At 42.0% G+C, this 27,448-nt stretch overlaps 1 protein-coding gene across 2 annotated transcripts in view; it reads right to left on the reverse strand.

Annotated features, from left to right (window-relative positions):
* The window catches only part of znf827 (zinc finger protein 827), a 98,141-nt gene that overhangs the window by 48,663 nt on the left and 22,030 nt on the right, over positions 1-27,448 (reverse strand). For both annotated transcript variants that reach the window (XM_033967739.2, XM_033967731.2), the window contains exons 2-5: positions 23,275-24,513; positions 20,102-20,274; positions 19,123-19,612; positions 5,799-6,071 (exon numbers count right to left, since the gene is read on the reverse strand). In XM_033967739.2, coding sequence (XP_033823630.1) covers positions 5,799-6,071; positions 19,123-19,612; positions 20,102-20,274; positions 23,275-24,513 — 2,175 coding nt within the window. The remainder of the gene's footprint in view (positions 1-5,798; positions 6,072-19,122; positions 19,613-20,101; positions 20,275-23,274; positions 24,514-27,448) is intronic.

Raw genomic sequence — 27,448 nt, forward strand, 5'->3', positions numbered from 1 at the left:
AACCCAATGGAGACTGGACAGTTGGAGAGGAAATTGCATTTATATAGAAAGCTAAATACCGTATATTGGTTAGGGCTGTGATAGGGAAATTGCACTATTGTAGAAAGAACACTGCCAGCTCACACCTTGTTATCTGGTCGGTGTCATCAGAGGTTATAATACTCACTACAACAGAAGTATAGTCAGGCTTGAATGGATAGTCCGACAATGCGTACTCCAGATCATGTACTGACAGTAAATTAACTTCTCCTCTCTTTACACCCTAGTGCTATTTATTTTATTGTACAACAGGCACCGACTGAAGACGTACCCACTGACTAGTCAACTAAAAGGTGGCATAGGGCGGTGCTGCCAAAAGCTCTCAAAATTATGAAGTTTCACATGTGTCTGACCCACACCACACACAAAATATCACAATCTCACTCAAGTAGTTAGCAAAAACAAACATGAATACAAAAGAGGTGCCATACAAAAGTCACATTCTGCTTAAAGGAGCTGTATCTGATTTTTACCGGTTTGCAGTGGTCCAAAGTTATTCCTCAGTTACCTTATACATTCAGAGCATCCTAATTATTCACCATGATGAGTTTATAAACACTTTTGGAAACTTCTAGCAACAACTAGCATCCTAATTGCACAGTTCCTGATTCTCAGAAAAGAAAACGCTTTAGAATTAGATGTAGATAGTACACAGTGAACTTGTTTTGACCTGGAGATTATACAATATATCTGTATTGGGGAAAGGCAGGTTTTGTTCAAATACATGGAAAACATTTGAGTACAGGCCTTTTAAACTCCTCCTTAGTCTCAACAAAATAATAAGTACACTAATATTTTTTTTGTTGTCGACTGGGACACCATCGGCCAGTGATGTGATTAAAACTAAAGCAAAATTACCAACTTAATATCGCTGCAAGTTTCTGAATTCTAAACAACAAGAGCACTTTGCCCTGTAAGAAGAGCACATTAGTGGGGTTAGGGACTGACCAGACCTTGATGGAGAGCATTCTTTTAAGGACAAAAAGATAAACACATCTGACATACTGCTCCTTGCTCTGGTCTGTGGAGCCAACTGGAGCAGCCCATGCATTAGTTTCCTTTTTTAGACACTGCACACATTGGCTGGAGTCTGGACGTGTAGCTGGCTTTTAGTTCCCTATTGCTAGGGTTGTTAAAAGTAAAATCAAATACTAACCAATACTTAAAATAGTACTGAAACTAGATACTTAGCTGAATAGGTATCGATACTAAAAAAAAGTCATATTCACAGGACAGAAATGAACCGATCCTGAATAGCTTTAGAATGACCTTGAGCTGTATCAGAAAAAGTATAAGACCACTTAGACTTGTATACTCCCATGGACCACTATGGAACCTACAGTACAAGTGCAGGACTACATAGACATTAGACCAAATGGTATTATAAAGGAAAGTACTATTATTTAAGGTTGAAAATCACATTCTATTGTTTAAAGAAAGTGTGTTTTTTATTATCAGCACAATGCACTCCGGCGATGTGCTAAGGGGTGAAGTCGCTTGAATAAAATAAACACAATAATATTAAAAGGCCCTGATTTTTTTCTCATGTATTTGAGTAAAGTCTGTCTTCATCCAGTACAGACATATTTTATAAGCAAGATCTTGACTGTCTGTCAGAACACTTTATAATTAAATGTAATCAGGAAGAGCACATGCTAGTTGTTGTTAGCTTGACCGTGATGGCAAAACTCTGCTTTGGCCTTTGAAAGTTGTGAAAAGCGCTTATGAACTCAGCCTTGTAAATAATTAGGATGCTTGGAATGCTTAAGTTAAGAGAGGAATAACTTTGAACCACTGCAAACCATTCAAAATGAACTAGTTCTGATTTTCATGTTTTTAACACAATAAACTGAAGTGATCAATGAGAGTCTGATAAAGCTGTATAAATGTTAAAAACAGAGAGGAGCATCCCAGTTTTCCAAGTTGATGACGTCAAGCAGTGGCAGCAAATGGCAAGTGTTTTTAGCTCTCCAATGACAGCCAAAAAACACAACCACTCCTCCAGCTGCAAAGCTCAACAGTTTACAACAAGCTTTGGGCAATCATACTGTTTTCACATTAGGATCTAATTATTAAAACAGGGAAAACTTGTCATTGTCAATCATTTTAATTTCATTCAGTACATGAAAAACAGACTTCAAGAAAAGTATTTATTCAGCTATTGATCAGATAGTCATGCCCAGAAAAGAAACAAGCAACTAGCACTGAGAGTAGCAGGCAGCCGTCAGTCAAAGTCACTATATGGGAAGTTATCAGCAAGTTAAACTAAACTAACCGGACTTTTCATATTGTTGTTTATTTTTTGGTAATGTCATTAAAACGTCAGCTACACATCTAGTGGGAGTCACAGTCACCAACACAAACCTTGATGAAGCTACCCGGATGGTAGCAAAACGTCAGCTTCAAAAATGTCCAGTTGGTTTTGTTTAACTTGATGATATTTTATTCCTGGATATCTCATAATTTGCATCAATTACTACATGGGAAGAAAAATGTGTCACTAGTGTATTGTGTTTGTCTCTAGGCAGATGTGATCACTCCAGCCCACATCAGCTGAGCCAAGCATTCACAGCACTGATTAGGAGAGCTAAACTAAGTTAGCCAAACTTGGTCAGCCCAATTTGAGTTTGGTTGAATGGGAAAGATTGTATTACTTCTGTCTGATTCTATTTATTTAAAGGTTTGGTTCATGTGCGACATAATAGGTCATAAACTGCTCATACTAAAGTGAAGGGGTTTTTCACAGTCACATTACTTGATCTCAAACTATGCACGACACGGTGGCTGAGCGGCTAACACACCTCATAACAAGAAGGTTCTAGGTTGGCCTTTCTTTATAGAATGTATCCCCACCAGCAAAAGTAGTCCTGACCAAGACTAAACCGAAATCAGAGATGGGTCAAATGCAGAGGATACATTTCTACATGAGGACAACAAAAAGTGTACCTTAACCTTTCCTGGCTTCATTTATGGTAAAAAAAATAGTAATAATTACACGGCCTATCCACATGAAAGAAAAACTTACAAAGAAGCTACCTGTCAATAGTTTTTTTCACTATAATTTTGTGAAATGTCTTTTAAAAAAAATTGACAACATAAAAATTCAAAAGAAGGTGGTTGTGCAAAACATGAATGGATTTAACTGGTCAATCTACACACAAAATGCACTAAATACTTTAAATACTGGATCCTCAATCTTCCAATCAGAAATATCCCCAGTTCACATTTGGCCTACTTATAATTTTAGTCTCTAATTTTAGACACATTGTGCTGTTGTTACAAGGACTTCCAAACACAACTTTAAAATGGTTTTGCTGGTCAGGTTAATGAAGTGTGGCACTACAAGTTCCAAACCATATTAAAAGAAATTAAGACAGCATTTTAATTCTACTTCAATTTGGCTGGCAATTAACAGACGATAATTTTAGCTCAAATTAGTACTACAGGGACAGCAGATATGAGTCTTTATCGCGCGTGAAAAAGCCTACAATGGACTAAACACCTGTCCAATAAACGGAAATTATGGTAAACGGTAAAATAAGTTTCAGAATCGATTCCATTTCGCCCCGACGCTACTGTCAATAATAATTGCAAAACAACAATTTCCATATAGGCTTGGTTGCAGAGTTCAAAAATACAATGAAGTCTGTTGCCTGAGGACTTGTTGCTAATGTTCTCGCTGAGCTGGGAGCAGAAGACGCAAAGGCTAAACCGCAACTACTATACTGCTATACTCCATCACAGAAGATGCGATGCCTGTCAAAAAGCGCTTAACTCTCCTGCCTCGGACAACAGGTAAGACAAGGGTCAATGTACATCGCAACTGATGGTAAACTACAATGATAGTAATGACAACAAGATGGACGGAAGAGAAATACAAGCAGATGCGCTGTTATGGGGTGATCCGGATTTGAAATGAAAACGAGAAAAGGGCAAAGTATTTATACATCTAAATCTGAATATATGTTTTGACATTTTTCGTCATGCAGACTGGCAGATGGAGGCCCATCCTTTGAACTCTTGTGTTATTGAGTTGTAACGTGTACATAGCACTGAGGCAGTTGCATTGCCTGAATCCTGCAATAATTTGTATCTTATTTTTCTTCAACCCTTTCCTGACCCCAATGCTCTACTATGCCCGAACAAACCTATACCCTCCTCTTTCTGAATTTTAAAGACTTGAAAATCATTCTATATTTAGTTTGATGAATATGAAAAACATTTTACCAGAAGGTCTTTACTGTAGTTGTATTGAACCTTTGCTGCTTGTTTGTTCATTACTGTCAAACCCTATTTTGACATATTGTGCAAATAAATAACTGCCTATTTTTATTTATTTTTTTTTAAGCCAGGAAAGTCCTATTGAGATTATGGCATCTCTTTTTCAAGGGAGTCCTGACCAAAAGATACAACAACTGTTACTACATTATATAGGTCAATAGTTAACACAGATGGGGCACAGCTCAAATTAATACGGTTTAAAATATATGGAAGAATGCAGGTTTTACATGGGTCTATTGTTTAATACAAAAAAAATCAGGTTCAACAGTTGTGACTTTACCTTTCTATTTCTATTTCATGACAGACACATGTGCAGATAGAGGAGTGCAGTGTTATAACATGCAGAACCTCTTTTGGTCAGTCATTATTTTCCTATAGTGCCAAAAGTGTCTGGAATACCCTCGCAGAATTGTGAGACGTTCACGTGCCTGAACAAACAAAGATTTCTTGAGTTTTCTACCATGTTATAACATTGTTTCCTCATCAAAAACATGCCTGAAGATGTTTTAGATGTCATGCATGTTTCAGTATTTTGGTCTCTCTCCCGGGCCCTATCCAACCCTCCTTACGGGTAGCTGTAAGATTCTGTGCAATGCTCCACCCACAAGTCTACGTCATCTGTGCTCCCACACGACAAGTCCCCATAAATATACAAATGCATGAATCACAACTGTGCACAACAACTTGACAAAACCTGATGTGATGTGCAGTAGTTTCATTAGCGGGATGCAGCTGATCATGTTGTGATGGTGCTCTGAAGGGGGAGGGACTTAGCGTAGGGAGCAAAACGAGGTGGGAATCAGAGATCCAAAAACAAAAGTGAAACTTCTAAACATGCATTGTAATACATCGTTTTTGGCGAATATAGCATTTTCAAAACAATGCAAGGTAAAATGGTGATCTAAATACATTATGTGTTAGCAATTAATACCCGTTGAAGTAAAATACCCCGTTTGTCTTGTGTGCAGGGACATTAATTGAATATATTTAAATTGTGTATGGATGTGGTGACTGATATTCAATGGGACTAGTTTTACTTATTGATTGACTGGATGAGTGGCTGTATTAATTTACTTGTTTCCTATATTCATTACATTGTATTTTATTAGCATGTACGCCATTTATGACATTTGCCTGTCCAGCAAAAATGCAAGCAAAAACGGTCAATTTTGCTATAATCCAGCACAAACATATTAACCTTTTTGTGTAGGTCAGTGTTTTTATGTGCATTGTCCCTGATAAACAAAGAAATAAACTAAAGTAACTGTTGTCAATAGGGTAAATCTGGCTCACATCACGTTTTAGATTCTTAAAACCACCTATAGATGATCGTTCATTAATCAAAAGATTGTCAATTTGAACCCCACAATCACAAATGCCAACTCTTCAAGCCATTTCACATTCTTCTACCTTACCCTTATGCACAAAACACAAGACTTGTTTTTAACCCAGTCCCACATCTTGATACACAAACATACCTGATAGCTTGATGAGCAGTTCCGATGCCACCTTCACGCTGATATCGTGACTGAGCAGGTTGTTCTTGGACATGGGGCTGTCTTCCCGTGGTTTGAGTGTGGCCGGGCGCTCCGGGGTGGCAGTGGCACCCAAGGGTCCGTCCTGGCAGAAGGGGCTGGGAAACCCCGTCTGCACCTGGGACTGGGAGGCAGGTCTGGGGCTCAGGGCTTCCTCCACTTTGGGCTCCTCCTTCAGGTGGAATGGAGACTTCATGGACTCTCTCTGATTGGCCGCTAAAGAGGAAAACATAATAAATCAAAGTAAATGAAAGTGCATGTTTTTTTTTTCTTACAATTAGGGCCAGAGCAAAATTGTGGTCAAAATATATGTTCAAATTTGTTATATAATCAGTAGCAGGAGAACCTAGACAGAAAGAACTTACTCATCGTCAAAGCTGGGTAGAGTAGTCAAAAACTGTACTCAAGTAAGAGCACTTTACAGGAATATTACTAAAGTAGAAGTACAAAGAAGTGGTCTAAAAATTTACTCAACCCAAGTAAGAGTAAAAAAGTATTTGAGTAACTGCCAAACAACAAATTAAGGAAAAAAATGTATTAACACATGTTGGCAAGTTTTTTTAGTCTCTCAAACATCAATCTCCAGCAAATGTTTGGGCAATGTCTAGAGTTACTTTGCAGAATGTATCTTTTACACTGGCGCAGGAGGCTGGATATACGACTGTAATAAAACATGTTTGCAGTTATTATGCATAAGTGAAATCCATTTAGTACTACAATTATTCTTATGTCACTTTATGCTCATGTTTAATGCAGAGCAGAAGGGAATTACATTGATTTAAGGGCAGTAATATATTGAAGAAGCAATAACGCATTTATTTGTGTATGAAAACTAATTTCTGTTCATTGATAGTTTCCAGGGACATCACGCTGGGGGTGTTCTACATGTATCTATGGTGGAATGTTCAGCAGTTCCCCATGGAGACACAATGCACACATTAGTCTACTGTCAAAAATGTTTTAAGACTGTCTGAAAACAAAAAAAACACAACAAAAAAACAAAAACAAAATGGATTTAAAGAACACATTTTCAGGATCCTGTGATCAATACGAGCGTTCATGGTCCTGTTTAGTGAGTGTGACTAACTGAAACACTGTTGGCTAATGCTAGCTAGCTTGTGACTATAATGTTACTTGAGAGGGGCTTGTTTAACAGCACAAATCAGCTCACTTGTTGTAGTTACAGTTACTTGAGTAACCAAGCCTCATACAGAGCACTGCCTACAGTTAGCATCACACGCCCGGGGAAAGTTGATGACATCAACTGCAAAGTATCAGTAACATGACTTGTTTTAATTTCTTCTATTTCTTATTGTCTAAATAACAATAGACATTCCACCTACATGTACCAAAAACATTTAAGGGGAGGGGTTATTAGGACAACATACAAAAATTCCATCCATGCCAACCCTTTTATGACTGGAGCAATATTCTGAAAGCTGTACAGAGAGAAGCTTGACCAAAAACATCCCCTTACTTCTCAGTTTGACTTGAAAACAAAAAACAACTTTATTTCATGCAAATTGAATCAACATCTTCCATTTTCTCCAAAACAGATAGCAGTGTGTCACAGGGCCACTCATCCTCCCGTACCCCCTACATCCAGACACCATTTAGAATGCTCTTTCCTTCCTTCTCCCAGTCTTAGCAATTTATCCTCTCCTACTTTTAACTTTTAATCTGAATCCTCGGACTGCACTACCTCTGACATGGTATCCAGCCACTTCAGACACTGGGACATAAAATAGTTCCTGTAGTTGTGGACGTTGAGATAGCGATCGTCTAAAGTCTTATCAGAAATCGGTGCAGTGGCTAGTGTAGGTTAGGGACTGGTCTGCCACATAGATCCCTCCGCTCTCAAGTCATCTTCAAGCGAAACTGGGCCACATCTAATACGCCTCAGATGAATAATTAATAATTAGACATGGAGCGAGTTCCGATAGGCGCCAAGAAAAGAACAGTGGGCCAAGTTCGCCTTTTTTGTGGCCCTTAGTGTATTTGAGTGAACTAAAATGCACAAGAACATCAGATTCAATGGCTGTACAATCTTGCAAAGCATATTTTGGTGTGTGTCAGCTGAGTATCCTGCCCTACAACGCCAAATGAGGACCTAGTTATTATTTGACTGCGTGTCTACTTCCTTTTCATGATTATTGTCAATACAGAAATATATTGTAATAAATGATGTCCTTATATTAGCATTCATTAATGCAGTTGCTGAAATAAAAAGCAGTGGGTATAACTTTGTAAGCTCTAGTGACTCAAATTCCCTCATGAATAGGTCTAAATGAGAGTACTTGAAGAACTGCAGCAATGCACTGTGTACTGTTTGTTGTCATGGCAAAGTTCAGCACATTATGAACAACTTAATGAGGCACAGTTCCTTTTATATTTTTTATACTGACTTTGTTTACAACACACTTCTTTCTCATTGTTTAATGTTCATTGTGTGCTTTAAATTCACAATGAAATTTGGTAATATTGAACTGCTTTAACAACAACCTGAGCCTGATATGAGTAATTAGTAGCAATTAGAAAAATGCAAAAACTACAAGTCAAACATTTTATTTATTTAGTAAATATTACATTTTTCTATTAATGGATGTTACAACCAGATATAGCAATATAAAGCTGATTTGTTTAACTGTAAACAACAACTAAAATGAATAAGTAGTCCCAGTCTCAGTCCCAATTTATAATTATTGGCTGACCCCTCTGTTGTATTCTCACATAACACCACTAGATGCCGTCTACATCACTGCTGTCTGATAGTGTGCCAGCTTTGGCCTGACAGAAAAAGATCAGAGAGCACAGGTGAGTCTGAACAAGGCCAGGTGAGGGGAGGGGGGAACAGGTTTCACATCTGCCATCTATTGGTTTAAAAAAAAGTCCAACAAACTTACAGATGGTAGCTTTAAGTAAGCTAGCTGTTAAAATAAACAAATATAACATGTTAATAACAAGCAAAAACAAAACGACGCAACAATGTTTCCCTAACCCACAAACGTTTGTACTTAACTGTGGATGTCAGTGAAACGCATTTTTTTCTTGCTTATTACACCCTAAAGGTAAATTATTTTAGTATTTTCCTTGCCAAAAACATCCAGCCGAACATGGTGTACTTTAAACAGTTACTTGGAGCTGGACAAACACAGAGGCCAGCATACAGTGCGAGTAGTAGCAGACGAGAGGCCATCACTCTTGGGCAGAGCGCTGTCCAGTCTCCTCTGGCCCCAGCCGCGATCTGCTCGGCTCCTCACCCTGCCTCTCACCTAACATCTCTGCCCTAGCCACAGGCCCGCCGCCCCCTGCCCGCATCATCAATCTGCGCCAGCTCCGGCCCCTCTGATTAATGATGATCTATGCCAGGGGGGATAGCGGGGGCACGAGAGGGGACAGGTGCTTGCTTTCGGACCACCCATGTAGTGTAACAACGGCGATGCCACAGTGCCACACCACGGCAGGCTGAAGAGGTAGAAGATTTTGTTTAATTTTTTTTTTTTGGAGGGGGGTGTTTGTGACCTTCAAGTTCAGGGGCAGTGGTGCGGGGTCACAGGCGGTACCAGCTGGAAATGTCAGGCAGTCGGATGTCAGCGGGCAGGCTAAGTATAACCTGGTCAGCGCCGCGAAGGACGTCCTCTAATTAGAAGCATGTTGGGCCATGTCCGATCAGGCAGGGACAGCTCGCCTGGCCACACGGCAACCACACACATTCAAATGCACTATACCGCAATTACCGCCAAACACGTGTGTTTATCTGAATCCACTGTAGAATCTTTATGTTGATATATGCAACAGTGTGCGTGTTGGGTCATGCAAAAACTGTTCACTATGCTGTTTCAAATAAGCAGTCGTAAACTGTTAAGGAGAGTAACAGAAAAAGCCATTTCATTTTTCAAAAAACAGCCTAGCCCCAGCGCTTTTTCCAATTTCACATCAGACTCCACTACTTTAATTCCCAGGTTTAATAGCTTTTTGGTACATCTTGCAAGACATTTCAAAATTATTACTTGCTGCGTCTTGTCTTGCCACTCACTGTTGTTTACAAGCAAATTCTCAAAAAAAAAAGTCCATAAAAACATTGTTTCATTAGCTACTGTATAGACAAATATAGATTTCAGCCGCGCTGTGTGAAAGCTTGACCCAAGAACTGCATTTGTAAAATCATGTAATATGTAAGATTATTTTGAATATTCATGTGTTTCAATATAAATGGAGCTTTTGGAAGTCAACCCTGGGCTAAATCAATATTTCACAATAACTGCTAAACCGGGACTAAATTCTGGCACGCACCTCGGCAAACAGTTTCCTACTGTGCTCACATATAAACACCTAAAATTGTTAACACGCTTCCTTTAAGGTTATACAAAATATGACTGCCCACATAAGTCATATTTAGGTATTTTAGAGTTGAAATAGGCCTATATAAACATCTACAGACAAAAAGTTAACTAAAATGTGAAGTGCATTTACATTGGTCTCATATCAACTTCACTTTGTCATTAAGATGGTTTGATTTCACAAAACTGGCCCTACACTAGAATACTGGTAACAGGGATAAAAGTGAATAAAAAAATCGTAAAATCGGGGTGCTTCTTCTCACAATAACCATTACAATTTGATATAGTGACGGGCCTAAATGAATGAAAAATGGATTGATAGAAGGATTGATGATGAATAACTTTGTGCCATGATGCAGATTTCAACACAAAAGTTTTTCAGAATGTGAATATTGCCACATGGATGCCTGGTGAAGACTGTTGTTGGTTCATTTAAACCCAACACAAGCCCAACACAAACCCACCACCTCCTCTGCAGCCTTACGAGAACAAAAACAAGGGCCCTAGCACTCGCACCACTCCGGTGACCTTTTGGGCTGCCACTATAAATAGAGTGTATTTCCACTCAGAATCCATGTAACGGGGCCCGATGAATTATTTAGTAGCCTAATCCAATGGGCATGTTTTTTTATTCCAGGCTGATGGCTCAATAACACAAAAGGCGCCTAGGCAGAACACTAGCAACAGGAACAGTTCAGCCTGCGATGCCAAGCTTTACACTTTAGCCTTTTGTCTGTCACACGTTCACAATAACAATACAATGAAGAGCGTCCAGGCAGTGACACATCGCGTTGTGAAGGCGAGATCTGAGGAGGACTTGGCCGTGTCTGGGTGACTGGGCTTCTGCTGTGTCCGGCTCGTGCGCTGGTGTCGCGGTCCGTGTCAGTGCCGCTGTAAGGCCACTTCTAGCTCCGGGTTGGACGATACTATCAGTTTGTCTCCATGTTATCGCACCCTTCTGACACCTGCCACCAATGCCACTTCTGTTCTTTCTTTTTTTCCCCCTCTCTTCTTTTTTTCCTCCCTCTCTCCTCTCTCGCGCCTCATCCGTCTCGCTGCCAGGCGCTTGTCCACTCCGCCTCACCTCTCGCTCCGTGGCCAGGGCTGCCGTCAAATAACTTCATTAGCTTTCCACCTCTGTCACACCAGCCTGCTCCCCCTCTGACAATTGGCTGCTGTTTTTTCGTGGAGAGAGAGGGGAGGAGGAAAAAAAAAAAGCGCAAGGGCTTCGTGGGGCAGGTTGAGAACCCAACAATAGGTGACAATGTGCTAGACGCTGGACAGTGATAGTGATGGCTGCAGTGCGGATGTATAGAGCAGGAGGTCGAGCTCAAAAGACCTGCCTTTGTCTCCTCATGTGGGGAGCCACACAGAAGGACATGCAGAATCCACCTGGAGATGAGGGCCATATATACAGGTGCAAAATACAGGCTCTGGACAGTGGGTTTATATATAACATGTGAATGAGCATGCAACTAGGAGAAAGCACAGCTTAAGACTAGAGTTGTCAAAAGTATCATAATTCAGGCACTAACCAATACTAAAACTAGTATCGAGACTAAATACCCATTTGAGCAGGTATTGATACTAAAAAATCACATCAACTGGACATAAATAAACCTTTCCTGAAGAGCTTTAGAATGATCTTGAGCTGTATCAGAGCAAGTATAAGACACACAGACTAGACCACATGTAAAAGATAGTAACGATGATTCCACGTTGACAATTACACTATCACTGGACTTAATACTCAACGATGATTTCAATACCACAAAGTTTTAGTATAGTGACACTACGTAGGTAATTTTTCAACATTTCCAACAATTATATTTTGAATATGAACCATCAGTCTTGACCTCGTATTCCATAGTCACCATCGCGAGCAACATGTGTATCCAGGGATATAATTTGGGAATCCAAGTGTAATATTTGATAATAGACATTCAATATGTCTGGTCCAACCCAGAAAGAAAGGGACACATACTGGTCTGTGGGACAGAAGAAGCCCTCTAGCCCAATATTACTAATTCAAGTTCAAAGTTGCATCTTGGCTATAATTTGTACAAAGCCTTGTTTTAATATTCAACCGTATGCTATGTTTCCATAAGGCCATTCTGCATGTTGCCCTTATGGTTTTACAGAAAAATAGATGAATAATAAAGAACATGATGATGGACCAAAATCAGTTTAGATTCTTTCTTTCTATCAGCATAACTTTGTCCTTCGGGTTTAGCTTCATAGGCTAATATCTCCAAAATAAGCAAATTATGATGTAGCTTGAGTGTTTTGCAGAAGAACTTCTTGGAAACAGTTGTAAATATTTTTACAAACAGTTTCAATCATGTTGCAATTATGCAGATCAGTTCTTAATTGAGTTGAAATTGTGTGTGCCTGATTCCACTAATGATGTTGCCTCCAGGGCAGGGTCACTCTCACTAGAGACATTCTAAATGCAATTCTAATTTTGTTCAGTTAGTGGCCATCAGTTGTTTATTATTCAGAGTCTATCTCAGTATCTCAAATTTCTCAAAATCAGAATAACAATGCTTGGTTCAAACTAATCTTGATTGACAACATGTTTTTGTACTTTTTACATCAAATTAAAGGCAATGACTGGGTTCATTTATAGCAATATTTGCCTCAATATAATAATTAAAGGTGATAAGGTGATCATGTTGGACAATAGCCATATGCTAGTGCATAAACTTACATTTTGCCATGTATCTAAGCGATGTAAACTGTGCGTAAAGATCTAATAATGTCTACATTTTGGCATCACATAAAAAGCCAGGCAGGGTTAGATGGGCAAAAAGGACACAACAGCAACTATGACTGACATACTTTAAACCAACAAATTCAACTGTCGATGAACTAGTTCTGCAGGCATACAATGTAAATAGTCAGTCGAGAACATTTCCATCCCACTAAAAAAAAAAATCACAAAACACTGTAACAACAGCGTGTACAGCATTTTCCTATCTTTCAAATCTTGTTTCCAGTTTGTGCATTTCTCACTTGCAAAGCATCCTGTGCATGTCCGTCTCCGAGGAGCAGGATAAATAAGACAACTGCGGTAGCACCATGACAGATGCAACACCTCCTACAGCCCCCTGCATGCCAATTATTCGCACCCAGCCGGGGTCAAGCTGCCAGTGCCCGTGTCAGCGCCGCAGGGGGGCTCCGCAGTGCCCACTGTCATTATTAACTCAGGGTCCGCTGGGCACTGGGGGCAAGGGCCTCTGTGCATTTCAAAGTGCATCGCCAGCTTTCATCTACAAATCAAAAAAATGTGGATCACACCGGACAGCTAACGGTTGTGTCAGCGCCGTGGCCGGGAAATCAAAGGCGATCGCTGCGACGCTCTACGGGAAGCAGCGTGGTCAAAAAATTGATATGCTTATTATGTCAGAGGTCGTGCGGAGTCCGTTGGTTCTTTAAAGTGCATATGACATGTTATGACTACTCATTTCTCAAAATCACAGTTAACATAATTATATTTAAGGGTTTACTAAAAATGTTGCCTAGTGTTTTCTAGGTCGTTCATTTTGGTGAAGTTTAAAATTTGACTTCCTGGTTGGACATGGGCAACAAATATGACATATGTGTAAATGTAATTCCGTAACTGTTACCTAGCAACCATAATGTGCAATTTAGACAAGATTTGGTGCTTGTTAACAATAGTTATGATTAGACTAATAAAAATAAAAGACGACACCTGTTTACACTGTCAGAAAATGAGTTCCTTGCAAGTAAAGTGCCTCTGTATTTTGGATGGTATTTTCAGTGTTGAGGGTAGTGTAGAGGTCTTCCATTTTAGACTTTCCTCTTTTTTCCACAGACTGTCACTTGACTGATGTAAAACTATGATGAATATTTACCACAGGTACTATGTCACCAAATCAAGTGATCATTGGAAAAACATGAAAACCAATGCACTTTAAGCCTGGGGGTGGGGGGGCTTGATGGCGTCTCCCTGGTCGGCAGTTTCTCCCTGCCTTGCTGTCACTATATGTGTCTATATTTCCCCTCCTTATATCTCTGCGTACCCCCCTCCCCCCTCTCTCCAGAGCCTGGTGTAAAGGCAGGCGGGATGAGCTGCTGGTGCGCACACTCAATCTGGGCTGGCAGGGAGGTCAAAAGAAATAGAGTCTAGAGGTCCTTGGGGGAACTTGCTCACCTCTCCCTCCTTGGCAATGGCGAGTCTTCAGCCCCTTTTATAGTTTTTTTTTTTTTTTCATGGCAGGATATTTCTGTCATTTTTACGCCCAACCTTCACCTAAATGTCCTGTTGTGGCATGGAGGGGGTGTGATGTTGTGCTGGAAGGGATGTTACAGAGAAGAAATGGGTGTACCAAAATGTCCAGGGTTGATATTTTTAAATGGGAGAAAAAAAGTAATTTAAATACATAGTTTAGTCAAGGTCAACTATGAGTTTAGCTGGATAACTATTCCGTTTGCTATCCCTCTTATTGCACCACACACTTGTCATGCAGATTCTTTCCATTTTCTGTGTAAAGTTGGTATGGGCTCTCATTTTAGTTCTGATATCTAAACGTTTGTAATGTTATATGAGTACACAGTATGCCTGCAAGTTATGTGAATAGCCGCAATTAGCAAATATTTATGTGATTTTGATTTTAACTGTAAGTACAATAGATATTATGCAAAACAGTCCAATGTATAAGTGATGTTTATGGACCATAGTTGGTTGCTTTCAAAAAGAAATAGCCCTGTGGATAAATCTGAGAGATCGGTGGTAATTAAAACAGAAAAAGTCGATTAAAGTGTGCTTCTGCTAAAATTAACTCAAACTGACCTTCTTCTTGTAACCCTGCAACTCCAAAACTGCCCCACTCTAGAAAAAAGACTCTGCGATCAAAGCCCTTGCGTTCATTAAAACCCACCCGCACACATTCAAGTCAAACCTCCACATGTCTCCTGTTTCCTCCTCATTCTCCTTGAAAGATGCCCTGACTAAGATGTACGCCACTTGACACTGGACTGACATTGTGGGCCGCCATTTTGGCTCCTGTGGGAGTAGCCTGGGCTCCATTGTGCAGTCTGGGAGTGAAGTGGAGCTGGCACCCGGGGGGGCATCTGTGCGGGGCCGGATTGAGTTAGACCGAGGGGGGGGGGGTTAACTAAGCCGGCCCATTCCCTGTGCATCCTGCCAGGGTCATGGGATGCTGCTGAGGGCGCTAATCATTTCAAATTATGAATTCCTTTTTAATTATGAATTATGCATAAAATTTTAATTAATCTAATGTTCCCAGGGTTTTCTCCTCCCATCCGCGCTCAAGATCTCAATCTAATTACGCAGCATTAAGTGGAAGAGTGGCAGCGGTGGCCTCGACCCCAGCTCTGAACCCCGGTCAACCTTTTTCCATCAATCTTGCTATCGTCGCGACACTCGTCCTTTCATATTTGGCCACGCAGTGAAATGCATCTAAACACTGTCTTAGATTGCCTTAGAGCAGCACCTCGGACAACTTTATACAAATATCGCCGTATCACGCATTATGAGTCTCAGACTTAAATATTGAACATGGGGGTCAAACTAGAGCTGTCACATAGGTACAAATACTGCTTAGGAGACTATTATGACAATGTAAAGCTTATCTGACTGAAAGCTCAGTTAGACACTTGCCAGCTAACCCCAAAGCATTTCAATCTCAGCTATATTGAAAGATGTTGAAAAACGTGTTATCATTTATAACTTCTTCTACTTCACTTGTTCCTCCATGTTCAACCAGTCACTGACAACACACATACAGACCATAAATTTGACATTCACCAAAACAACAAAACCAAAATCCTTTTATGAAGCAAAATATTTCATTCTTTTTAACAGTAAGGGGAGCCCAATAATTTTTCAACCTTAACCTCCATACCCAAGGCAAAACAGCTACATTTATAGAAAGTATTATGACTAATTTTGTTCAAATAACAGTGCAATTGCGTCAAAGTGATTCTTGAACTTAAAATACAAATGCCTCAAACCCACAATGCTCTGAAAACATCACCTCATCACACATCTTTGGTTTAGCATGTAGGGTTCAATCTCAAAAGTGATTTGAGAAAGGCTAATGCATCATCTTAAGCTTGGAATTACAGAATGCTTTTGAGTCAAGTGCATAGTAAACATGCACTTTCAAAAACTTAACTCAAGTCTCGAGGTCAGGTCTTTATTTCAATTCTACTATGTTGGATAAATACTTTGAAATATAAAGAAAATGTGGTGAGGAGGTTTTACGTGCTGGCAGCAGAAAAATGCCCACAGGTTACAGATCTTTAACAACGCAACAAAAGTGACAGGACGTGGGTGAGGAAAATTAATCCTATTGCCAACGTGCCCTTGAGCCCAGCATTTACTCTCAAGGTTTAAGTACGTCTAATTAGTTGCCAGCAGCAACAACAGCTCACTGTCCACAATCTTTCCTTAATTTCACTGATAATGTGATTTTAAAACATCTATAGGTAATTGCTATAACATGTGTATAACGTGCAGTGGCATGTGTAATAATAATATGCCATTAGCTGCCACAGTCTGTGGACAAATCATATCCTAAAAGAGTGACTTTTGGGTTTGTTGTTAAGTGGTTTCAGTTATAGGATCTGGTAACCCAAATTGAAGAGCTCCTTCTGCGTTCTATTTATCTGCAAGATCAACACACAAAATGTAAACAAAATGTTAACGCCCACAGTTTTTCACTGGTGGTTTTAGTGAAACTGACAGTACAGAGTGTTGGTACATTTGATCATACCTGTTTAAATATAATGTATGGTCCAAACAATGTGTAAATCATCAAAATTTATTCCAGCCGTAAGCAACAAAGTCCTCAAAATGGAAGGTCCCATCCAAATCTATTATCACTAATGTTGTTTAGCTTTATTTTTCCTCATTACTTCAATTACTCTTTTGTAATTTAACATAATTCACTAGCTCATCCTTTAAGTTTAGGTTTAGTAGGCTACGTCTGCGTAATCCCTCAGTTGTCCAGGTCTGATCCATAGTAAAAGGAGGCCAAGTAGGCTACAGTGAAAAATTCTCCAAAAAATTTTAAATCAGACATCTCTATACAACTGCAAGAAAGTATCAAATACCTTGTCAAAATGCTTCTCTAAATCTATACTATGGGCTATATTTACTAAGCGTTTGTGTATGTGCTCAATGCACTGGACACGCTAAAAGCGGAGGCAATGAGATTAGCGTCTCTTATGAATGCTTTATGGACGCACTGCAGATTCCGCTCGTGGGACCAGATGAATATGTAAAACGGGGCATTTTGACCAAACTGTGTAAAAAAGGAGGAGAAAATGCAGATGACGTTGTTGAGCGCGCACTGCTTGATTTATCAAGACCAAGAGAGCAAAAACTTTGTGGACATTTGATATGTGACAAAAGAGCCGAGCGTCCCAGCAGCTGCCCTGTTCAACAAATGGGGCTTTCACACGTCTGTCTCTTGTCCTTAAAGTCCTGGCACAGAGACTGGGGGGTCCACATGGGCTACACGCCTGTTGCGGATCGCGGATCACCGATCACCGATCTCCTCCCATGCGGAGCTGGTCCCAAATGGCCAGGCCATGCGTGTGGCACTCCTTTGCTCATTTCCTTTGTTCTCCTGCTTCTAATGGTAAATCAGGTGTAACACACCCACAAATAGCACATGCTATTTTTTCTTTCCAGTTTGCACTCGTAATTTAGCACCTGGCTTAGTAAATATGCCCCTAATTGTATATAATGGGGCAAACATGCTGCTTTTGGCAGACCATCAGACCCTGTTTCAAACTTCAAATCTGGAAAAGCCTGTTGACCAAATGTCTTATATTAAGTATAGCATATAGTTTCAGTGTACAGCCTACCCTATCACAAAGATTTCAGTACTTAAACATGTGGAAAAGCTAAAAGTCTCTGCCTACCTTTTTAACCGTAGCATGGGAATAAAACAGGAGCCAGTAAACAAAACCACTTTATATCTAATACCATAAACACAGTTATTGCAGAACCAAAACAATGGTTACAGTGCCCCAAAACTTTGCATTCTGCTAATCACTGTTTTAAAAGATAATAGCATAAACAAGATGCATTTGTCACTGTCAAACTCAAACTACAGTACATTCAACTGCTCAAATCCCTTAAAAACAGCTTACAGATAAATACTGCAGCCTTGACCTGGAACGATAAACATAAAACCGCTTACACTTCTTACGAATGTTATTTCTGGTGACAGTGAGGCATCAAAATAAAACTTAGGCCAAAGGGGAGACAACATCGAGCCTTTGCATTCAAAAGTGGTACAGTCATTAAAATGACAAGTCAAGTTGGGATAAAAATACAGTAAAGGTGTGTTTAAAAGCTCCTCAGGTCAAATCAAGTCCTGTCTGTTTCAAAACATGGTGCGTCAGAGAAAGGCCTGACCTGGATCTTAATAATGACAACTCAAACTGTTCATTGTACCCTTTCTGTACATATTATGTTATGCAAAGACTTAACCTATTCTCCTACCAAAAAGCACAAAATTACTGACATCTGCTCCATAGGCGCTCCAATCCCCAGAAGACATGTTAGTGGAACTGAGAAACTTGGTAGCTACCTAAGGCACACTTGCTGTACCTACAAATAACATTCTCAAACTACTACTTTTTAACGTTTAAAACTCAGGACGATTTTTATTTAAAACATGTGGACTGGAAGCTATTCTTGCTAGACAATGCATTTGGAATGCCAAGAATTTTTATCTGAGTTGCCTCCTACTGGTACAGACAACAGAGTATGTTATGAGTTATGTCATAGTTTACACCAAATCTAACTGCTTCATCTAAATCACTAAGAAGCACCTGTATTTTACAGACACACAACTACACACACACACTTGGATCATTTTAGGTGTGTAGATATTGCATGAATTTTAAGTGTAAGCACACACCTGAGAGCTTTATAAGCAGGTCCGTGGCCGTCTTGGTGCTGATGTCTGGGCTGAAAATGGAGGCTGTGTTTGGGGCAGTGGGGCTGGAGCGGACCCCCACAGTGACTCCAGGCAGGTCCAAGGAGTTGGCACTACTGCTGGGGCGCTCACGACAAAGGCTGAAGGGAGACAGCACAGACAGGTCGCGCTCCTGGGGCTCCTCCTTGATGTGGACATGATTGGAGGAGGCCTCCAGAGGAGGGGAGGAGTTCGTGTGGGTGTCCCGGCGCAGCGGGGACACCTCGTTTCCTCTCAGCTCCCCTGGGGTGCTGTCACCCATCTGGGAGCCCTCACCCTCCGTGTCCGTGGTCAGCTCCTCCTTCACCTTGACGTCTGTGCGGGGAAAGTGCTGGTGGCAGCGCATGTGGAGCTTCAGGCTGAAGTGTCGGGAGGAGGTGAAGGGGCACAGTTCACACTGAAACGTCTCTCCTCGGTCCTGGTGCTGATGGACCTGCACCACAATAGGTTTGGACATTAGCTACTACTTTACAGAATATTATTCAAGAGAAAGAGGAAAGAAAAAAAGTCAATTGAGTGTCATCTTCAATTACTACACACAGACTATTTAGACAGAAGAGACCATGAGATGTGTGGAAAAATATCTGAGGATATTTTGTTTTCATGGCCTTGACCTGCTCACTTACAATGATCCAAATGGCACACTTCCTCATTCCTCAACAAGGAAGTAAAGCAAACAAAGCCCTTATTCTCAGTAACCGCTCCAACATATCTCATGTGAACATTTTGAAAATATTACATCTAAATTATGTAAAGCATATATATATAAATGCACAGTATATCGAGACAAAGCTAAATGTTAGATGGGTAACAAACCCAAACCATGTTAAATGAGACACCAGTAGTAAAGCGGACAATGTAACAATGTAATCAGAAGAGACATTTCCTCCATGACTTGCAGCTAATGGTGTGTCCGTCTCACCTTCATGTGGGACTTGAGATTGTCTTTGCGAGCGCAGCGGAAGGGGCACAGGGGACACTGGTGGCTTTTCAAGCCTGTGTGGATAACCATGTGTCTCTTCCAGTAGCTCTTGCGCTTGATGACCAGTCCACACACCGGACACTGGAACGGTTTGCCACCATCCTCCGGAGAGCCTTGGAGAGGAGCGGAGGTCAGAGTTATGACAGGGAGAAAGCATTTGAGGAGTGTCAGAAACCTCTCATCACTTTTATAGCACATGGTACAATCTGTTATTTTTCTCAAATACACCTTTTTGCTGGAAAAAAAAAATCAGCCCTTCAGATCTGTTCTGAAGTAACTCAGGGCTGTCTCAGATGTGTGTGAGCCAACTTGTGCACATCTAATAGTGGAGTTATCAGGGGAATTACCAGCTGCAAGCAATGAAACAATGGAAGTGAAGGCTCCAACATGTTTTAGTATCTCGATTATTGTTGTTGGCTTCATATCCGGCATCCATTACTGTTTAATTGGTCTTATTAGAAAGAGGCATGATTGCATTACAAATTCTACCCGGGCCTGTCAGGATGGCTTCATAAGTATTCTAGCGCCGTTCCTTGAAAAACATCTGGTAATCAGTGTTTGGTGAAATTACTGTGCTCAGCCATTCATTGACCTGAGGTGTAAAACCTCGAGACTGCCTATTTGCAACAATAAAGCGCCATCTGCGGCCCAACCTCTCAGAGCAGCGCCGGGATCACAATGCGAAAACGACTTGCACCGAGTTGGGGAGTGAAGCGGACACAAGCAGGAGACTGAGTGCTGTGCTTTAACCTAATTATTAGCGCCTCTGCTTCATGCTAGCATACCTCCATAACTATGCAGACTGCAGTAGTGAAGGCGGTTTATAGTGGGGCCGCTGAGGGACGACAATAAAACAACACATGACAGTCAATAATCAAGGTCACATTTTTCAGTCTGGCGACCAAACAACTACCTGGCTTTTTACAGCGCCGCTCGACCTTGACGGCTCGCGGGTTACAGCCGAGCCCCTTTTTAGCATGCAGATCACACAATATTACATCGACTGCCTCATCTGTCTGGAGTCAATTTGATCCAGCCATTTTAGATTTGGCGAGGTTGCGACACAATCCCTGAAAAGTGCCCATCCATCTCTGGGAAAACATTCTGTTCTCCCTAAAGGCTACTTAGACAGAGGCGGCGCGTTCAGAGTGTGCAGAGGAGATGTTAGTGTGCACTGCTGCAGTGGTTACACATGTCACACTGTATGTTCACAGCTCAGTCTGAAAGTGCTCGGAGCTCAAGGAAGACATCCAGTGACTCTAGTGCTTTGAAAGAACCATATAAGAGCCAACATTACACTGATAAAAGTTAAAATGTAAATTATTACAATATGGTAACATGTGCTTTTTTTAAAAATGTATTTAAAGTGAGACTAAACAAACAATAAACTTCACCCACAACCACATTTGAAATACAGCTGTTAAACTGGGCAGTGCCTGTGGACTACAGACTAAAGAAAAGAGTGAGAGGGTAGGAGGGGCGAGGTTTGGGGTTATGAGAAGCAGTGTAATTGGTTTTACAGGTAGCCACACTTCAAACTCCGCCCATGCAGCGAGGTGTTTGTAATCAGAAACCCCTGGCTGCAATCAGGACAGTCCTGTGTGATGTCACCAACTACTGGAAATTGCAGAAGTCAATGAAGGCAGCACACACATGGATTTAGGCACTTTTGAGCAGAAAGCTGCAAATGTACCTAGTTTGCACTAATATTACCCAAAACAATTCTAGGAACAGAAGATAATACTATTTAAAACACCATACACAGTTTAGTAGATTCAGTGTTTAATTCCACTTTAACCATTTATAGACAGAAGAGTTGATGTGATAAGACAGGACTGAACTCACAAAGTGCTGTATGTTGACTTGCATGTGCACTGTGACCAACCACTACACCATCCAGCAGCATATGAAGATAAGTGTATTAAAATGAACATGTGAACACAACAGGGGCTCTGTCAGTTTAGCCATTTCCATTAAACTTTAATGAAAATCAAGTTACCAGGAATTTCTGTATGCGTGATTTGTTCCCACCAGGTTATGAAAAAAAGATGCACTTTGACTCTGTAACCTTTACAGAGAACTCAGCTTATTTACATGATCAGGAATAGACAAAAGGTGATGAAACTAAAATGCATCCAATAGCTACATGAGTGAGCATTGGAATTTCTACCAAGCACAGACTGTACATTTGTGCTAGGGTCATATATCTGCTCACACACTTCCAGCCGAGCTTGCGTGGCCATTTGTTGAGCAAACAGGCTGAATGTGTAGGAGCGAGGCACAGAGAGAGAGAAGGAGAGAGTGGCCACGCATCTGTATCCAGTCAGCGGAAAGTATGATGTGTTTGGCCTTAAGTCTGCGCTGCTGATCAGTGCACAGGGCTCCGGTTGGCGGGGGTCGGAGCCAGGAGGAGGCTGCCGAGATGGATATGGACTCCAGGGCTCCCTGCTGAGCCGAGCGCACACTGACGGCCCCCTTTTGGCAGCGCGCACGTCCCGGCACAAACGAGCTGGTCTGGGAAGGCAGCGAGGTCTCAGGCGGAACCCCCCGTGGAGCCCGCAGACCATTTCCCAGACTACAAGGCCAGCCAGGGCTGTTTTCTCTCAGCTGTGCCTCTCAATGCTCGGCTGACAGTTAAGCTGATGCTACACTACTTTCACTTCAGTGCCGCTGAGGTGAGAAGGAAGCCATTACAAACTGGAGAAAACATGTCATGGAAGTCCTGAATGCTTCGCTTTTTGTGGTGACAAGTAAATCTGCCCCTGTTTCTGTAGTATAAGCAAAAAGGATTCTGCGGCAATTTGATTAGGACCAGGCTTTAATACAGTTATTATAGACACACTGCGACTCCTTCAACAACAGCATGGATGATGAATTTAAAAAGTGATACCTGGTAGAGCCTGAAAAACTGTGTCGAATGAGATTGTGTCAAGTGCAGTGTTGAGTAGCGGAGTGAACCATGTCATCCCAAATTAATAAATTCAACCATTTTCAATGTGATGTGTATTTCTATTACATAAAGACTTCCTGTTCTTCTCGAAGTGTTTGCAGCACTCAGGCATGTGTGTGAATGTGTGCACAGCTGTTGTCTGTATACGGTATGACTACATTACCTGCTTGGCTGTTGGGCTTGGCCCTGCCCTTCGGGGTGGAGGGCAGTAGCAGCTCGAGGCCTTGGGTGGGTGTAGTGGGCGTAGGTGCCTTCTGGTTCTTCTCCAGCAGAGGTTTGACGTCCTCTTGGAGGACCGTGGACGTGCTTAAGGGGGAGCCATCCTTCTTCTCTGCGAGCAGGTTTCCCGCTGCTCTGGCTGCCACCTCTTTGAGCAAGGCAGCAGAGGAGGTCATGGACACCAGAGAGAGGAAGGAGCTGGCTGGGGACTGGTGGTCAGAGGCAGCACTGGTCGTGGAGGCCTGGTTTCGCTCGCTGACTTTCTTGGAAAGTGCGGCGAGAGTGGAGCTGGCCGACTGTGGGCTGAAGGGAGAGTTGAAGGCATCGAAGCGTACCATGTCATCTGTTCTCCCCGCGTTCCCCAGAGCGGGCACTATAGAGGAGGTGGATGAAGAGGAGGAGGAGGTGGAGGAGGCCACTGCGCTCTTGTCCTGCAGAACAGCATTGGCTGCTGCTTTGAGCTTCTGTATGGCAGAGTCCGGAGACAGGCTGGAGCCACAGGGTGTAGAGCAGCTGGCTGGGGGCCACTTATCTGTGACCCCTGCCCAAACAAAGCCACTGCCATTGCTGGGGGAGTTAAAAGGGTCCAAGGGCTCCTGCTTGATGTTGGTAACTGAGGGTGCCAAGGAGGCTGGCGACGCTGAGCCACTGTTGTTATTTGCAAGTTTTCGGGCAAGAGCACTTAGCTGCTGAGCGTGGTGTGAGGATGGGGACAAGGTGAGGGGTGGGGCGAGGCCTATAGGAGGAGATTCCCCTCGAGAGGTGCGTCCCAGTAGGTCAGCAGAGTCCAGTTTGAGTGAGCCTGCCTCTAGGAGGCGTCGAAGGTTACTGCTGAGGGGTTTGCCCAGGGCTCGAGATGCCGCCTCCCCGTACAGTGACGACACCACCGACGACAGAGTGTCCTGGGCTGAGAACACCCCTCCGTCCAGCCCCAACAGCTCCAGAGAGGCACGGTGCACGGGTGTGGAGCTACCCAGAGAGCTGTCAGCTCCGCAGGTGTCGTGGTCTGTGGAGCCAGCACTGGCTCCAGGCCCCTCCTCTGGAGAGGAGCCCCGGGCACACAGCAACTCGTCCTGAGTGTCTCCATACGATGACTCAGAGCGCGTATCAGAGGCATTCCCAAACCAGCCCTCCTCCTCCACGGGACCATTGTCCGGCCCTCCCTCTTCATGACCGTCCAAATCTGCAACCAAAGAGACAGACAACACAGTTACTACTTTTACTTTCTTTTTGAAACTTGACTGCTAACTTAGATTAGCAGCAAAAATGTGCCCACAGCACAGGAGAGATTGATTGCATGATACTTGGAAATTTAGTTATCTGTAACTGGTGGAGGTCCCCTAGACAGAAGACACTGATACAACCCTGATATGAGCCTAAGAGCACAAGACCACAGTGTTACTAGAACCATTTCCTTGTTATTTACATAGTGCATCCATGTTGAAGTAATTTAGATTTTCTGTCTTTTTAAAATATATTTTTCCCACCCTTGGTCTGGAAGAGCCTAGTAAAGGGGTTACTATGACAACGGGTCCTTCTGGGAGGCTAGACAGCAAAGATTAGGGTAATGGAGGTTACAGAACTAGATTAATATTCATGAGCCTGCGGATACCACCGGGGAGCCAATAAGGATAGGGTTAAGGTCACCAAGGGTCATTAATATACACTTCATGTATCAATATTCATAAGCAAAACATTACAGCTTGCCAGACAAGGGCGAACAAAGAAAAGTGAATATTCCTGATACATATTAACCAACCTCCATAAGAATATGTCAAAAGGACCAACACTGGGCAAAACAAAATGTCAAAACTGTCTTTTTTCCTCTCTCTCTGTGGCTTACAGTACACAACCTCACAAAAAGATCAGATAAATGAGAGTTGGCTGAAAATTCTGAGAAAAGTGGGCATGCATACAAGTTGAAAACAACAATAACAACTAAAAACTAAATAACATAATAACTTTTTGCACTTCAGTACAGTGTGTGAATACACACACCAAGGCTGTGCACACCCTTTGTGACCCTGACAGAGGCCTGGTGGGTCGCGCTCTGTTTACAGGCCAGGGCCGAGTGGTTGCTAAGCAACCTTGCCCAGCAACCTGTTGGGATCATTACAGTTAGCTGACATCTGGCCAGCGTGCCTCACCATGGTCCACAAGGTGACCACAATCACAGACAGTATGAGAGCTCCTCTCCTGCTGCAGCAGATATCACACACATCACACAGAGCGTCAGTCAGAGCTACATGAGAGCTGCCGACTGCAGAGCCAAGCCACTGTGTACAGCACACCTGACAGCAGCACTGGACAGGGGCTTCTTGTGGCAAAAAAGCAGTCAGGAAAAGTAATTATGCTATGTAAAATGAGAAGTATACTTGGCCTGGTCCTATGCAAAACTGTATGTAGAAGAAGCAGACAAAGTGAACATATCGCAGGTCATGTCACGTCAACACCACTATTAATTACTGTATGTTTTTGGCATGTTGTGCCAGCCACTTTGGTACCTGTGCAGGTTTAAGAGCCCTGAGCAGAGAGGGTAGGGGCTGGGCCTGTGAGTCATGCAGGGCAGGGCCTGACCCATTTCCATGTGACATGCGAAAAGCAGCAAGAGCCACTAATGGCACTAATGTGGTTAGAGGGAAATCACTAGATTTCTGACCTGAGGTCTCAGGTTTGAGGTGGAACTCTGCTGTGTCCTAAGTTCCCTGCTGAACCTCTCGGTTATAGAACACTACACCAGTCTCTGATGCCCTTGTGGCACAATGACATTTCCCAAGGTCATGGTCTCAAGACCAAACTCTAAAAGACCTTCATGCAGGCTGTACTCATGAGTGGTGCTTAAGATAAGCTCATGTGCAAGCACTGAAGACAGTTCATTCAAAAGTCACTCCTTGACTGTATCATATGGACACACATTGTGCCTCTTTGCCTCTGGTACAGTGGGGGCTCTGCGACACTTACACAGCCCCCCTCTCCACTCCGAGGGATAGAGGCATGAACATGCGACCAGCGGCTGCCACTGAAGGGGAACCATTTAGCGGTGTAATGGTGGGGATGACTTGCATGTTGAGACAAACAGCTGCAGGGTGCTCAGCAGTCTGGATCCGTTATCACTCATACACCAGTGATTCACTGGTGCAGCCTTTTCTCCCTGGGGTACAAAGATGTATGTCACCATGCACTGTTTACAAAATGAACATTTTGTCAACTTACAGGTGCTGGATGTAACATGCGCTCCTACTGAATTAAAAAAAAGTACTATATAGCCAACTCAAAACAAAGACAAGGTAAGATGCTGTATTTACAACACATTTATGAACATGCCATCCCATTTGAAACACAGAACCTTCAGCACTTTGGTACTGAATTTTAAACTACAGATTTAAACTCTACACACTGTGAAAGATACCACAGTCAGCACTATAATCTTTAGATTTAACTGTGACCTGTGGTAGCACCATTTCAGGCCTCTGGGAAAGAGTACATGAATGGGGTGGACTGGTTGGATTTTGGTGGTAATTATTTAGATCATAAATGTTTGTGTGTTTGTGTATATATATATATATATATATATATATTTATATTTATATTTATATTTATTATTATTTTTTTTTTAATAAAAGTTATAGCCAACTAGTTTTACCCCTAGGTTATGAACTGAACTTCAAAGTGTAAGGCTCAATCTGCTTCATAAATTATGAGTGGACAACAAGTAATGCTGTAGCCTTGAGAAATGGATAAATGAATCTCCATAGAAAGCAGTTATACACTATACTTTGCATGGGCACAGGTGTACTAGATTGACTAAAGATATTGTAGCATAGCACAGCTGGAATCACTGACAAACAGAACCAGTAGGCTAAACAGACACATTAACAAACACTGCACATACTTATTTTGAACTTAATATATTACAGTGTTACCCCTGACTAACTCACAAGGCTAAAAGAAGCAATCACACTTAGTACACTTACTACTTAAGTCTTGTCTTTGTGGATTCTACAGCAGAGTTGCATCCAGTGTGTAGCTTTAATCAGAATATGCAGGTAATGCTAAAAATAGTCACATGGCAGTGGAGAGAAACTGGACTTGCTTTTTGTTTTACCTCACTCTCATCT

The sequence above is a fragment of the Periophthalmus magnuspinnatus genome, chromosome 1 (genome assembly GCF_009829125.3).
Source record: "Periophthalmus magnuspinnatus isolate fPerMag1 chromosome 1, fPerMag1.2.pri, whole genome shotgun sequence".
Classification (NCBI taxonomy): domain Eukaryota; kingdom Metazoa; phylum Chordata; class Actinopteri; order Gobiiformes; family Gobiidae; genus Periophthalmus; species Periophthalmus magnuspinnatus.